Source organism: Dendropsophus ebraccatus, chromosome 10, assembly GCF_027789765.1.
Source record: "Dendropsophus ebraccatus isolate aDenEbr1 chromosome 10, aDenEbr1.pat, whole genome shotgun sequence".
NCBI classification, from domain to species: Eukaryota; Metazoa; Chordata; class Amphibia; order Anura; family Hylidae; genus Dendropsophus; species Dendropsophus ebraccatus.
In genome coordinates, this window is record NC_091463.1 from 97866721 (window position 1) to 97880896 (window position 14176).

Genomic DNA, 14176 nt, shown 5'->3' on the forward strand with positions numbered 1-14176 from the left:
CTGTGAGAAGTATATGGGCAGGATGAGTTTTCAGCCTCTGAATGTAAAGAAAAGTCTCTCCCTTCATTAACAGCAAGCAGAGATTGTGAAATAGAGGAAAAATGATGGTGATCTAATAAGTCACAAAGTTTCTGAGAAAGTTTGAAAACTTTTCACCATACAATGATGACCCCTGGCAGCTACTGGCTGTTTCTGTAATTCCCATAGATGTATAGGGGTACTCCACTCAAATGTAACTTTTGTTATCTTGCTTCCCATGATGAGACTAACGATTCCTTCCATGATCTATTCAGTCTCCTTTCCCCATTTCTGAGCTGCTGCTTTCTGCTGAAGACACAAACATCTATATGTGAGCTTTTCTCTATGTCTCACCCTCCTCCCCTTCCCTTCTGAGACAGCTGATGTAAACAAGTCCCTGGCATTGTAGCTTCTTTGTAATGCTGGGAGGGTTGATCACATTGACTTCATCAGCAATTTGACCTCAGAACAACCCTCCCAGCATTACAGAGAAGCTACAGATAAAGCCTGCCAGGGACTTGATTACATCATCTGTCTAGGAAAGAAGGGGGAGACAGAGAGAAAAGCTCACACACAGATTTTTGTGTCTTCAGCAGAAAGCAGCAGCTGAGAACTGGGGGAAGAAGACATAATAGATGATAACAAGTATGGAAGGAATTGTTAGTCTCACCATGGGCAGCAACATATCACAAGTTATGTTTTAGTGGAGTAGCCCTTTAATGGGGTTATGGAGACCATGTGGCAGAGGCTTCTGCATCAGCTGATGGTTGCTGCCATCTCTCTGTGATCTCCACGTCCTCCACCCGTCACTGGAGCAGCTGCTTCTGCACGTCCCCATTCTCATCATCCGCTGATCGACTCTTTTCCCCTGAAGCCGATAAATTCCCTCAAAAGAAGATAATAAAGTGAGTTGGTCGCCCATTTCCTGGGGTTGATCGGTAGCGATGTGAATGGGAGCGCGGCGGACGCTGGAGAGGACGCATTCATGACTCTCACTGATGACATGTTGGCTCAGCCGCAGGCGCTCGGCCTGACCTGGTTCCGTCCGTTCTGATTACAGTCACAATGCCATTAGACGGATGCCCTTCCCACATCATTGCGGAGAGAGCGAGCTCCGGCGGGGCCACACCATCCCAGAAGTGACGGCTCCGAAATGGAACATGAAGGGGAAACGGCCTCAGCTACAATGTAGCAACTTCCCAGACAGCAAATGAGGCTGAAGGATAAACAATGTAACATCTAAGACGCACGCAGTAAATCCACATGGTTATGCATAGTAATTGCATTCTCCTCTCAATTCCTCTACTCTCTGCTTAAAGGGATATTCCTGTGTCACAAAATATATATAGCTTATAGCGTACTAATATAGTGTTATCAATAATGGTTGTGGCTTCAGCATGTTTTTACATGAGTCACCCCTGACAGGAGGTTGTGTAGTCCTCTCATTGTTAGTGTGGTGTTGTCTCCAGCTCCCTGGCTCCTCCCTCTCTCCTGAGATAATACATCATTCTCAGCAGCCTCAGGAGGGTGTGGCTGGATCTTGATTAAGCCCCGGGTGATGTCACCACCTCTGACCAGCACCTATGATGTGTGTATATATATATATATATATATATATATATATATATATATATATATATATATATATATATATATATAGTTTGGATACAGCTTGCTGCCTTGTGCTCAATAATGCCACAGGCAGAGGAGCAGACAGAGAATGAATGCAGCAGGTTTAGAGCCTTTCTGGCTGTGTAGAGAAACAGTCTGATGTGTAAATAAATACTGATGTAGATGTGGAACTGTCAGATGCGCTGGGGGAGGGGAGTAGACAGGGTGGGAGGGCTGTGAGGAAGAGCTGAGGAAAAGCCATGTATTGTACTACTGAACAACTGCTGAACCAAAAAGAGACCCACAAACACACAAAACAAATAGAATTCTGGTGGTTTAGGGCAATGCTGCAGCAAGGATTATGGGAGGACCTGATGAACGTGAATACGAATGAAAGCATGTTTGAAGAATCACATAAAACTTTATCAATCGTTTTGTATAGTAACAGTCTTATGGAGTAGTATTCACTGAGGCCCAGTCTGGTGTGTCAGGTGATGGTGTGGATGGAATTACTATAGCGCCTCCTAGTTGTTAATCTTTATTTATATAATGTGGTTTATTCCGCCAGGTCTCCGTTCGTCAGTGTGACGGAATATTCACTGCTGAAAAATAACATTGTACAACTGTGCCTGGAACTCACCACCATAGTGCAGCAGGTAAGAGTGCCAGCTCTTGTGTCAGTGTCACCCATCACCCGAGCCTGAGGCCCCATTGTTATAGTCACAACTTATAGATGATAACAGGGAATTGGCATGAATGTAACCTGTATGTAACGTGACTTGTATCTAACGTGACCCTGTATCTAACGTGACCTGTATCTAACGTGACCTGTATCTAACGTGACCTGTATCTAACGTAACCCTGTATCTAACGTAACCCTGTATCTAACGTAACCCTGTATCTAACGTGACCTGTATCTAACGTAACCCTGTATCTAACAGACCTGTATCTAACGTGACCTGTATCTAACGTAACCCTGTATCTAACGTGACCTGTATCTAACGTGACCTGTATCTAACGTGACCTTTATCTAACGTGACCTTTATCTAACGTGACCTGTATCTAACGTGACCTGTATCTAACGTAACCCTGTATCTAACGTAACCCTGTATCTAACGTAACCCTGTATCTAACGTGACCTGTATCTAACGTAACCCTGTATCTAACAGACCTGTATCTAACGTGACCTGTATCTAACGTGACCTGTACCTAACGTGACCTGTATCTAACGTAACCCTGTATCTAACGTAACCCTGTATCTAACGTGACCTGTATCTATGGCCTTATTCACACGTTCCGTAATTTACGGATCCGTATTTCCGTATCCGAGTTAGTGCACATTGAAGTCTATTGGGCTATTCACACGATCAGTAGCAGAAATGGATGAAAATCAATCCGTAAAAAAAAAGGACATGTCCTAGTGCGGACCCGGTGCGGACCCAGATTTTTTCACGGATGCTCTCATTGACATCAATTGTCTACGGATTGTTTGCGGATTGCAACATGTTTGGCATCCGTATTTCCGTAGAAAAATATGGATAACTCATGCTCCTATTGTGCACAGCAGTATATAGAAGTGCTGGGATCTATAGTTCTCCGGATCTCCGGGCGGACAGCTGACGGAATTCCGCGGACATTTTCCGCGAGAATTCCTCAGTCTGAACCCGCCCTATAGCAGAATCAGTAGACGAATGTATCGAGGCAGTGTTGGTGATGGTATATCAGAGAGCTGGGATCTGTAGTACTCCACAAGGTGAAGACCATACAGAAGGGTGCCTGCTCGGAACATTGCATACTTTATATTGTGCCGAATTTAGCTGACAGGCCATTCATTCACTGCTCACAGTCTCTTAATTGATTCATTGATACTTTCCTAACCACATAGTAAACACCAATTTATTGAGCTAATTGGTAATGATGATTGGCAGCTGGGCTACAAAGGTACAAGTACCAATTACCTCAATAAATTGGGGTGTTCATTGTAAACACCCCAATTTATTGAGGTAATTAGTACTTGTACCTTTGTAGCCCAGCTGCCAATCATCATTACCAATTAGCTCAATAAATTGGTGTTTACTATCTGGTTAGGAAAGTATCAATGAATCAATTAAGAGCACTGAAGGCAGAACGGCACAGGAGGATCGCATAGGAGATCGCATCCTTACCGCAGGAGGGGTCTGATGATGCCGCAGGAGGGGGTCTGATGCCGCCGGAGGGGGTCTGATGCCGCAGAGGGGGTCTGATGATGCAGGAGGGGGTCTGATGCCGCCGCAGAGGAGGTCTGATGATGCCGCAGGAGGGGGTCTGATGCCGCAGGAGGGGGTCTGATGCCGCCGCAGGAGGGGGTCTGATGCAGCCGCAGGAGGGGGTCTGATGCAGCCGCAGGAGGGGGTCTGATGCAGCCGCAGGAGGGGGTCTGATGCAGCAGCAGAGGGGGTCTGATACCGCAGAGGGGGTCTGCCATTCATTCACTGCTCAGTTGAAGTCTGGTCCAGCAACGGATGGAATACGGATGGAATACGGATGGAATACGGATGTCCAATCCGCAATTTCTCACGGGTTGTTTCAGGACCAGAAAAAAATACTGAACGTGTGCATAAGGCCTAACGTAACCGTGTATCTAACGTAACCCTGTATCTAACTATCTAACGTGACCTGTATCTAACGTGACCTGTATCTAACGTGACCTGTATCTAACGTAACCCTGTATCTAACGTAACCCGTATCTAACGTGACCTGTATCTAACGTGACCTGTATCTAACGTAACCCTGTATCTAACGTAACCCTGTATCTAACGTGACCTGTACCTAACGTGACCTGTACCTAACGTGACCTGTATCTAACGTTACCCTGTATCTAACGTGACCTGTATCTAACGTTACCCTGTATCTAATGTGACCTGTATCTATCGTAACCCTGTATCTAATGTGACCTGTATCTAACGTGACCTGTATCTAACGTGACCTGTATCTAACGTGACCTGTATCTAACGTAACCCTGTATCTAACGTGACCTGTATCTAACGTGACCTGTATCTAACGTAACCCTGTATCTAACGTGACCTGTTCCTGGACGGCCAACATTATGGCCGTTATTGTAGCTTGACACCCAGTGTACTCGATCAGTAAATAAGCAGATCGGTCTCCTACTTACCATATCATATCGCTGAGAGCCATAGCACCCGACAGTGGCGGCCAATCGCTGCCCGCCATATTGATGATGTATGATTGGATGGTTCTGTGATTCTGCAATAGCCGGGAGGAACCCCACTGATGGCTGAGGCTCCTGTAGGCAGGCTGGGTAATACTGTTCCACAACCTTGTGACTGCTCTATCAGGGGTATGAGGGGCCCCCATAGGTGGGCTCAGTCCCTATGGTGCAGTATCCAGATATTATACTTCTGTTACTTGTAGTTCTTCTATAATTTCACCGTTCTTAACTGCAGATCCTTTGTAGCCTGTATAGACACTCTCTGCTTGACCAAAATGCAGGTTACTGACTAGCGCAAACCCTTCCCTAGAAGGAGGGCGAGTGGTTGTCTGACTACCCCTTTTCTAGTAGTTTCTTAACCATATATGGAATACACATTGGGCAATAAGACCCTTCATATTAGCTCTGCTATTACACACTTTCCCCAGTAGATGTCACTACAGCATAAGGAATATATAGGTAACCATGGGTTTGGCTGTTAGTAGTTCTGCCATATCCAGAGTATACTCAGGTACTGGAGTGCCCCGATATCATAAGAACAGGGGCTGCTACTTTATCCCCTCTCTATGGAGCCACAGAAAAGACCCAAAAGGTGATTCAGAGTCACAGGGAGGCAGGCAAATTAAAGGGTTTGTCCCATCTCTTCCTTTTGGGATAGTCGCTGCCTTCCCGGTTTGGCATGGAGTGGGCGACAAGGACGGAGGGCATCAGTGCTGAGCTGAATGAGCTTGGCATTGCCTGCTGTATCTCCATCTGACATTACAAGCCCTGGAGACATGTGGGATGTGAGAGGGAGACATAGTAAAAGTAATAGTAATGGGCATACCCCTTTAATAATGCTGGTGTCTAACAGCTCAGTTAAAGGGATTGTTCACCAGAACATTTTTCTTTCAAATCAACTGATGGCAGAAAGTTGTATAGATTTGTAATTTACTTCTGTTAAAAATATCCAGTCTTCCAGTACTTATCAGCTTCTGTATGTCCTGCAGGAAGTGGTGTATTCTTTCCAGTCTGACACAGTGCACTCTGCTGCCACCTCTGTCCATGCAAGGAACTGTCCAGAGCAGGAGAGGTTTTCTATGGGGATTTGCTGCTGCTCTGGACAGTTCTTGACATGGACAGAGGTGGCAGCAGAGAGCACTGTGTCAGACTGGAGAGAATACACCACTTCCTGCAGGACATACAGCAGCTGATAAGTACTGGAAAACTAGAGATTTTTTAATAGACGTAAATTACAAATCTCTGGCACTTTCTGTTACCAGTTCATTTGAAAGATTTTTTTCTCTTTGCGTGAACTACCCCTTTAAATCATTGCAAACCCCCATAGCATGATACAAGTCATCAGGAACGGAGTGGGATACGCAGTTTCTTCTACGTAAATCCTCTCGGTAAAAGGTGAATTCCTTGGATGCCGCTCCTCTAAATATATCGCACTCCAGTACGGACATCATTGAGGAGCATTAGACGTTCATTTGTGTTTTAGCTTCAAAGGTGTCACAGAAAGTTTGATGCGAAAAAGTCCAAGATTAATAATGTATCAAGTGGGAGAAATTCCAGCCGGACCGGAAGGTTTTACCGTGAGATTATGGGGAAAAAAAGTGGGAAAATAAGAAAGATACAAAAGCTGCATTAACACTGCGGAGATGAAAGTGAAATATTCCAGGGAGCGACTGCAGCTCTCACAGCCGAGATTATAGAGCTTAATGGATGCCGAAACCCCCTGAGCCAAAACTATAATGTAATACACTCAAAGGATTCTGCACAGCATTCATAGACAGGTCGTACGGAAAACCTCTAAGGAAAACCTGGAGATCCCACTCAGGAGCGCAGTCCCCCAACAGGACAAGAACAATAAGAAGGTCCCTACAGCAAAAGCAATGAAACAAGAGAGAAAAGATCCTGTTATATAAATGATCCCTGACATTGCTATATACCCCTGGGGTATACAGGAATATCTGCATAAAACACACAAAGAAATCTCACTAACAGCCTCTATAACAAAAAGAAGCATGATGAGGCCCAGTAATACACACACAGGCGCTGCCTTCTCCTTAGTTCTCTGACCAGTCCCAGCACATACTCCTCTCTGCTATGCCACCATATAATTCTAGTAAAAGTGCATTGAAATGAACAGGCAGTGTGATTTAGTCCAGTCCTATGTGGGGAAGGGGGCGGGTTACTGATGCTCATCTGGCAAGGTGTTACATGAGTATAAGGAAAGAAACAGCAGCAGCAAAGGAATGGGGCATACTAAGCACTTTGCTGCTGCTGACAAGCTAAATGTAGTACCAGCATCACGGCGGACATACAGCAGCTTTTATAGTGACCCAGAACTCAGAGATGAGTAGGAAGTCTTAAAGGGGTATTCCACTCAAACATAACTTTTGATATGTTGCTGCCCATGGTGAGACTAACAATTCTTTCCATACTTGTTATTATCTATTTAGTCTCCTTCCCCCAGTTCTCAGCTGCTGCTTTCTGCTGAAGACCCAAAAATCTGTGTGTGAGTCTTTCTCTCTGTCTCCCCCTCCTCCCCCTCCCTTATGAGACAGCTGATGTAAACTAGTCCCTGGCAGGCTTTATTTGCAACTTTGCAATGCTGGGAGGGATAATCAGCAACTTTACCTCAGATTAAACCTCCTAGCATTACAAAGAAGCCACAATGTTTCGGATAAAGCCAGCCAGGGACTTGTTTACATCAACTGTCTCAGAAGGGAGGGGGGACGAAGGAGAGAAAGAGAAAAGCACACACACAGATTTTTGTGTCTTCAACAGAAAGCAGCAGCTGAGAACTGGGGGAAGGATCATCAGTTGCGCACCACTATTACACGTAGCGATGCACGGTCGGCGCCTGACAATTATAGGTTCAAACCTATATCAACAATCAGCCGATGATCGTTATCATTGGCTAATCGTTGTGTTTATTCCACGGAGCGATAATCGACCAAATCTGCCCGATTATCGCTCCGTGGAATAGGCCCCTAAGTCTTGTCCCCGCTTCCTATGTTTTGTCCTGATGTAGCTGTTACTAGAGACACACTTCCCCTGACAACAGAGAGTGGACAGGAGATTGTAGAAAAGTGAGACACCTAGTGGCCAAGGCTTTATAGCTTATTTTCTGGGGTAAGGGGTTGTCTTCAGTTAAGGAAGTGATTTACAAATATATTAGGAATCCCATAGGTGATCACATGAAGGGAAGTTTTTGAAAATGATGGTAACCCCTTTAAATCTGCCATAAGCAGGAGATGCAATTGGTAGAATGCTAATAGGACGAGCAGCTATTCCTCTGACTTCACCATGAACATACTGAGCATCTACAGTCATATCAGTGAGAGAAGAGAATAATCTTCTGCCAGAGAGGCATGCTGGGATATCCCACATCTAAGCCAGACCGGTGATGGCGGCCTCCACCGCGGCTCTACGCGTCGTCTTTATAGTCAGATATCTCAGCGGACAAAGTTTCAGCTGGAATAAAGAACAGACTGAAGGAAAACAGAGCGACGTGGCGGAGCAGTGAGAATGGGGCTACCTGGGGAGATGGGAAGCTCAATGTTAGCACTTCACGGCCAGAACCGCCTTTGATGTTCTTGCAGCATCCTTCCTCTGTCTTCTGCTGCTACAATGCTTTTCAATTAGTCAGGTCGGTTTTGCCCCTGGCAGTCTCTGAACGTGTTCAGCCGACTTAAAAGAGAGCGCCCCTTCTTCTGACGCTCACCGCATGTTAACTCTTCTGTCCAATTTTACTTCTGATTTTCATATAATAACAGATCAAGGGGAACGTTCCTCAAAGATCAATTATAAGATGAAAATAGAAAAAGATGACAAAAGGACACATGAAAGTGACATATGTAAGACAAGTGACGGTTGTGTCTGATGCTCCGCTCCGCCATGCTGCTTTATGTGTGACATGTTATAATAATGGTATATACTTTTATTTAACGGCACGATGATGTTGCATTGAAACCATTTACCCCAAAGCTATACTGAAGTCTAAAAATAAATATTCACATTTAATAAATTCAGCAGCATAACAATCACTTCAGAGAAAAGCACTAAAACTACTATAATACTGCTCCTATGTACAAAAATATGACTACTATAATACTGCTCCTATGTACAAAAATATAACTACTATAATACTGCTCATATGTACAAAAATATAATTACTATAATACACTGCCCCTATATACAGGAATATAACTACTATAATCAGCACAAGCCATTGAGGAAGTAAAGACCAGCGGCACTCACCGGGTTGATGCTGTGATGATGATTTATTGGTAAGATGTCATCTTGCAGATAAGCTCAGGGCAGGGGGAGACAGGTCCAGAGGTGCTGTGCACTACTATAATACTGCTCCTATATACAGGGATATAACTACTATAATACTGCTCCTATATACAGGGATATAACTACTATAATACTGCTCCTATATACAGGGATATAACTACTATAATACTGCTCCTATATACAGGAATATAACTACTATAATACTGCCCCCTATATACAGGAATATAACTACTATAATACTGCTCCCTATATACAGGAATATAACTACTATAATACTGCTCCTATATACAGGAATATAACTACTATAATACTGCTCCTATATACAGGGATATAACTACTATAATACTGCTCCTATATACAGGGATATAACTACTATAATACTGCTCCTATATACAGGAATATAACTACTATAATACTGCCCCCTATATACAGGAATATAACTACTATAATACTGCTCCCTATATACAGGAATATAACTACTATAATACTGCTCCTATATACAGGAATATAACTACTATAATACTGCCCCCTATATACAGGAATATAACTACTATAATACTGCTCCTATATACAGGAATATAACTACTATAATACTGCTCCTATATACAGGAATATAACTACTATAATACTGCTCCTATATACAGGAATATAACTACTATAATACTGCTCCTATATACAGGAATATAACTACTATAATAAGAGCAGTGGGTTTATTGATCCATACACCGAAGGCTTCAGCTGGGAGGGGGAAGATGTTATGCAGGTATGCTCTAAACAGCTACAATTGTTTCTCGCCTGCTCGGCGCTTCGTCTGGCTGAGAGCAACTCAGCAACTCAGGACTCCTCCTCCTTACTCCGTATTATAAATATTATAATACTGCTCCTATATACAGGAATATAACTACTATAATACTGCTCCTATATACAGGAATATAACTACTATAATACTGCTCCTATATACAGGAATATAACTACTATAATACTGCTCCTATATACAGGAATATAACTACTATAATACTGCTCTTATATACAAGAATATAACTACTATAATGCGGTTCAGGGAAGAAACAGAGTGCTGCACCTCACACCTATGGCTGATACTAGTGCCCCTAGGCTAAATAAAAAACACATCAGAATTTTGTGTATGAATTGATCAAGCCATACTGTGAGGTGCAGCACTCTTTTTCTTCCCTGAACCGCATTTTGCTTCTCTCTTTTCTCCGTGTATTGCACTCCTCCTGGTGAGACCCACATGACCGCAATTAGCAGGAGACACCTGAGTGCACATGGTTTTAATCCCTCCTGTTTTTTCCCATTCTGTCTGCTGCAGCTATGGTGAGCGCAATACCTCATCCAGACTTGTGCTGTTTGGGGGCGACCTTCTCCGCTGGCGGTGCTGGCCGGGTTCTGGTGTGGTGTTTTCAGGTCTGGTCCTGTGGCATGGGGGTTGCAGGGCCGTCCCATGGCCCCCGTTCCCTGGCTGTGCACGCCTGCGGGGTTGGTGGCCACTGACTGGCATGGTGTGGACTTAGTGTAGGGACCCATGTGTATCAGATACCGGCACGATGGTACATGGGGCAGTATGGCTTGATCAATTCATACACAAAATTCTGATGTGTTTTTTATTTAGCCTAGGGGCACTAGTATCAGCCATAGGTGTGAGGTGCAGCACTCTGTTTCTTCCCTGAACCGCATAACTACTATAATACTGCTCCTATATACAGGAATATAACTACTATAATACTGCCTCCTATATACAGGAATATAACTACTATAATACTGCTCCTATATACAAGAATATATAACTACTATAATACTGCTCTTATATACAGGAATATAACTACTATAATACTGCTCCTATATACAGGAATATAACTACTATAATACTGCTCCTATATACAAGAATATAACTACTATAATACTGCTCCTATATACAGGAATATAACTACTATAATACTGCTCCTATATACAGGAATATAACTATTATAGTACTGCTCCCTATATACAGGAATATAACTACTATAATACTGCCCCCTATATACAGGGATATAACTACTATAATACTGCTCCTATATACAAGAATATAACTACTATAATACTGCTCCTATATACAGGAATATAACTACTATAATACTGCTCCTATATACAGGAATATAACTACTATAATACTGCTCCTATATACAGGAATATAACTACTATAATACTGCTCCTATATACAGGAATATAACTACTATAATACTGCTCTTATATACAAGAATATAACTACTATAATACTGCTCCTATATACAAGAATATAACTACTATAATGCTGCCCCCTATATACAGGGATATAACTACTATAATACTGCTCCTATATACAAGAATATAACTACTATAATACTGCCTGCTATATACAGGAATATAACTACTATAATACTGCTCCTATATACAGGAATATAACTACTATAGTACTGCCTCCTATATACAGGAATATAACTACTATAATACTGCCTGCTATATACAGGAATATAACTACTATAATACTGCTCCAAGAGCTTCTCTCTGTTGGGAATGTGATAATCTTTCATACATTGGGTCCTTCCTCCTTCCTCACCATCTATATACTGTATATGATAAGAATTTGGATTTTCGGGTAACTCCCAGTATCCCTCCCAATCGCCTGATTCCCGTCTTCTCCCATTTGTCAGACAGATTTATAAGTTACCGACTTCATCTATTTGGAGATGCCGAATAAATCACAGAGTCTCTGTGCGGTTTCTTGACACGTGAGAAAACTGTCAAAGCCAACCTCTCAGATCTGCTCCATTAAATCCCATTATTTTAATTCTCGTCCTGGCGCACGTTCCGAAGTCGGTGATTTTGTAATAAACTGTTACTTTTAGTGATGGAAAATGATGGAATCTCCTAGAGCCGGGGACGTGATTGAAAGGTGGAATGCAGGAACAGCCGCAAGATTAACTCTCATTCTTTTATGCTTTGACTTCAAATTCTGGTATCAGATCCGAACATCTGAGCTGCCAAATGTGAGAATCCTGAGACATGTGACAGCTCCGTCAGTCACGCGTCTCTTATCCTCTGAGATGTTACATCTGATGTCCCTGTATCCTCATTAACATAAGCAGCAGGGAGCATGTGACAGCATGGCCGCCACCACATAGGCCGCCACTCCCCAGCTTGACATCACACAGAGCGGGATCCAACCTTCCAGGCTCCTGAGTCTGCTCCAAATCAACTAGTGCAACAAAGTGCCAGAAATTTGTAAATTACTTCTATTAGAAAATCTGCAGTTTTCCAGTACCTATCAGCTGCTATATGTCCTGCAGGAAGTGGTGTATTCTCTCTAGTTTGACACAGTGCTCTCTGCTGCCACCTCTGTCCATGTCAGGAACTGTCCAGAGCAGCAGCAAATCCCCACAGAAAACCTTACTCCCTAGACTGGAGAAAATACACCATTTCCTGCAGGACATACAGCAGCTGATAAGTACTGGAAGACTGGAGATTTTGTTAAATAGAAGTAAATAACACATCCCTTCTGGTACCAGTTGGTTTGAAAGAGCTGCTAGTGCAATTTCCTATAAAGTAGTGAGGCATATAGCAGTCTGTGAGGAGGGGAGCATTTTATAAAAGAGGGGGCTAAGGAGCAGTCTGTATCAGAGGGTACAAGGAGCAGTCTGTATAAGAGGGCACAAGGAGCAGTCTGTATTAGAGGGCACAAGGAACAGTCTGCTTGAAAGGTCACAAGGAGCAGATTGAGGGAATTGGGGTAAAGGTATCTGTGAAAGAAGGAGCAGTCTGTGAGAGGTGCATAAGAATCTGTATGTGAGAGATAGGGGCATAGTGGGCAGATGGAGGGTTGGTGCCATAAGGAGCAGTCTGTGAGGAAGGAAGCATAAGAAGCTAGGAGATCAGTCTATGAAACAGGGTACTTATCTCACTAATTCCTTTATGCCCCTCCAGTTTGTGTGTACCCGCTAGTGATAATGAAATAAGTGATAATGAGATAGAAAAAAGTTAGGGAAAAGTCTGTAAGAAAGATAGCTAGAGCAGTCTGTGAGAGAGAGTGCATAAGAAGCAGTCTGTGGCAGATGTGGACTTAAGAAGCGGTATAAGGTACAGTCTGTGAGAGAGGGGGTATAAGGAACAGTCTGTAAGATAGGGGGTATAAGGAACAGTCTGTAAGATAGGGGGTATAAGGAACAGTCTGTAAAAGAGGAGTATAAGTAACAGTCTGTGAGAGAGGGGGTATAAGGAACAGTCTGTGAGAGAGGGGGTATAAGGAACAGTCTGAGAGAGGGGGGTATAAGGAACAGTCTGTGAGAGAGGGGGTATAAGGAACAGTCTGTAAGATAGGGGGTATAAGGAACAGTCTGTAAAAGAGGAGTATAAGTAACAGTCTGTGAAAGAGGGGGTATAAGGAACAGTCTGTGAGAGAGGGGGTATAAAGAACAGTCTGTAAGATAGGGGGTATAAGGAACAGTCTGTAAAAGAGGAGTATAAGTAACAGTCTGTGAGAGAGGGGGTATAAGGAACAGTCTGTGAGAGAGGGGGTATAAGGAACAGTCTGAGAGAGGGGGGTATAAGGAACAGTCTGTGAGAGAGGGGGTATAAGGAACCGTCTGTGAGAGAGGGGGTATAAGGAACCGTCTGTGAGAAAGAGTCTATAAGGAACAGTCTGTGAGAGATGGGGTATAAGGAACAGTCTGTGAGAGAGGGGGTATAAGGAACAGTTTGAGAGAGGGGAGTATAAGGAACAGTCTGTGAGAGAGGAGGTATAAGGAACAGTCTGTGAGAAAGAGTCTATAAGGAACAGTCTGTGAGAGAGGGGGTATAAGAAACAGTCTGTGAGAGAGGGGGTATAAGAAACAGTCTGAGAGAGGGGGGTATAAGGAACAGTCTGTGAGAGGGGGTATAAGGAACAGTCTGAGAGAGGGGGGGTATAAGGAACAGTCTGTGAGATAGAGGATATAAGGAACAGTCTGTGAGAGAGGGGGTATAAGGAACAGTCTGTGAGAGAGGGGTTATAAGGAACAGTCTGTGAGAGAGGGG

The 14176-nt window shown here is 43.4% G+C and overlaps 2 protein-coding genes across 2 annotated transcripts in view; one reads left to right on the forward strand and one right to left on the reverse strand.

Annotated features, from left to right (window-relative positions):
• Positions 1–14176, reverse strand: part of POF1B (POF1B actin binding protein) — a 482431-nt gene that overhangs the window by 231701 nt on the left and 236554 nt on the right. The gene's annotated exons all lie outside the window — the stretch shown is intronic.
• The window catches only part of LOC138802406 (connector enhancer of kinase suppressor of ras 2-like), a 185363-nt gene that overhangs the window by 65971 nt on the left and 105216 nt on the right, over positions 1–14176 (forward strand). Inside the window, exon 4 of the mRNA XM_069985668.1 lies at positions 2198–2285. Within this exon, the coding sequence (XP_069841769.1) occupies positions 2198–2285 (88 nt within the window). The remainder of the gene's footprint in view (positions 1–2197; positions 2286–14176) is intronic.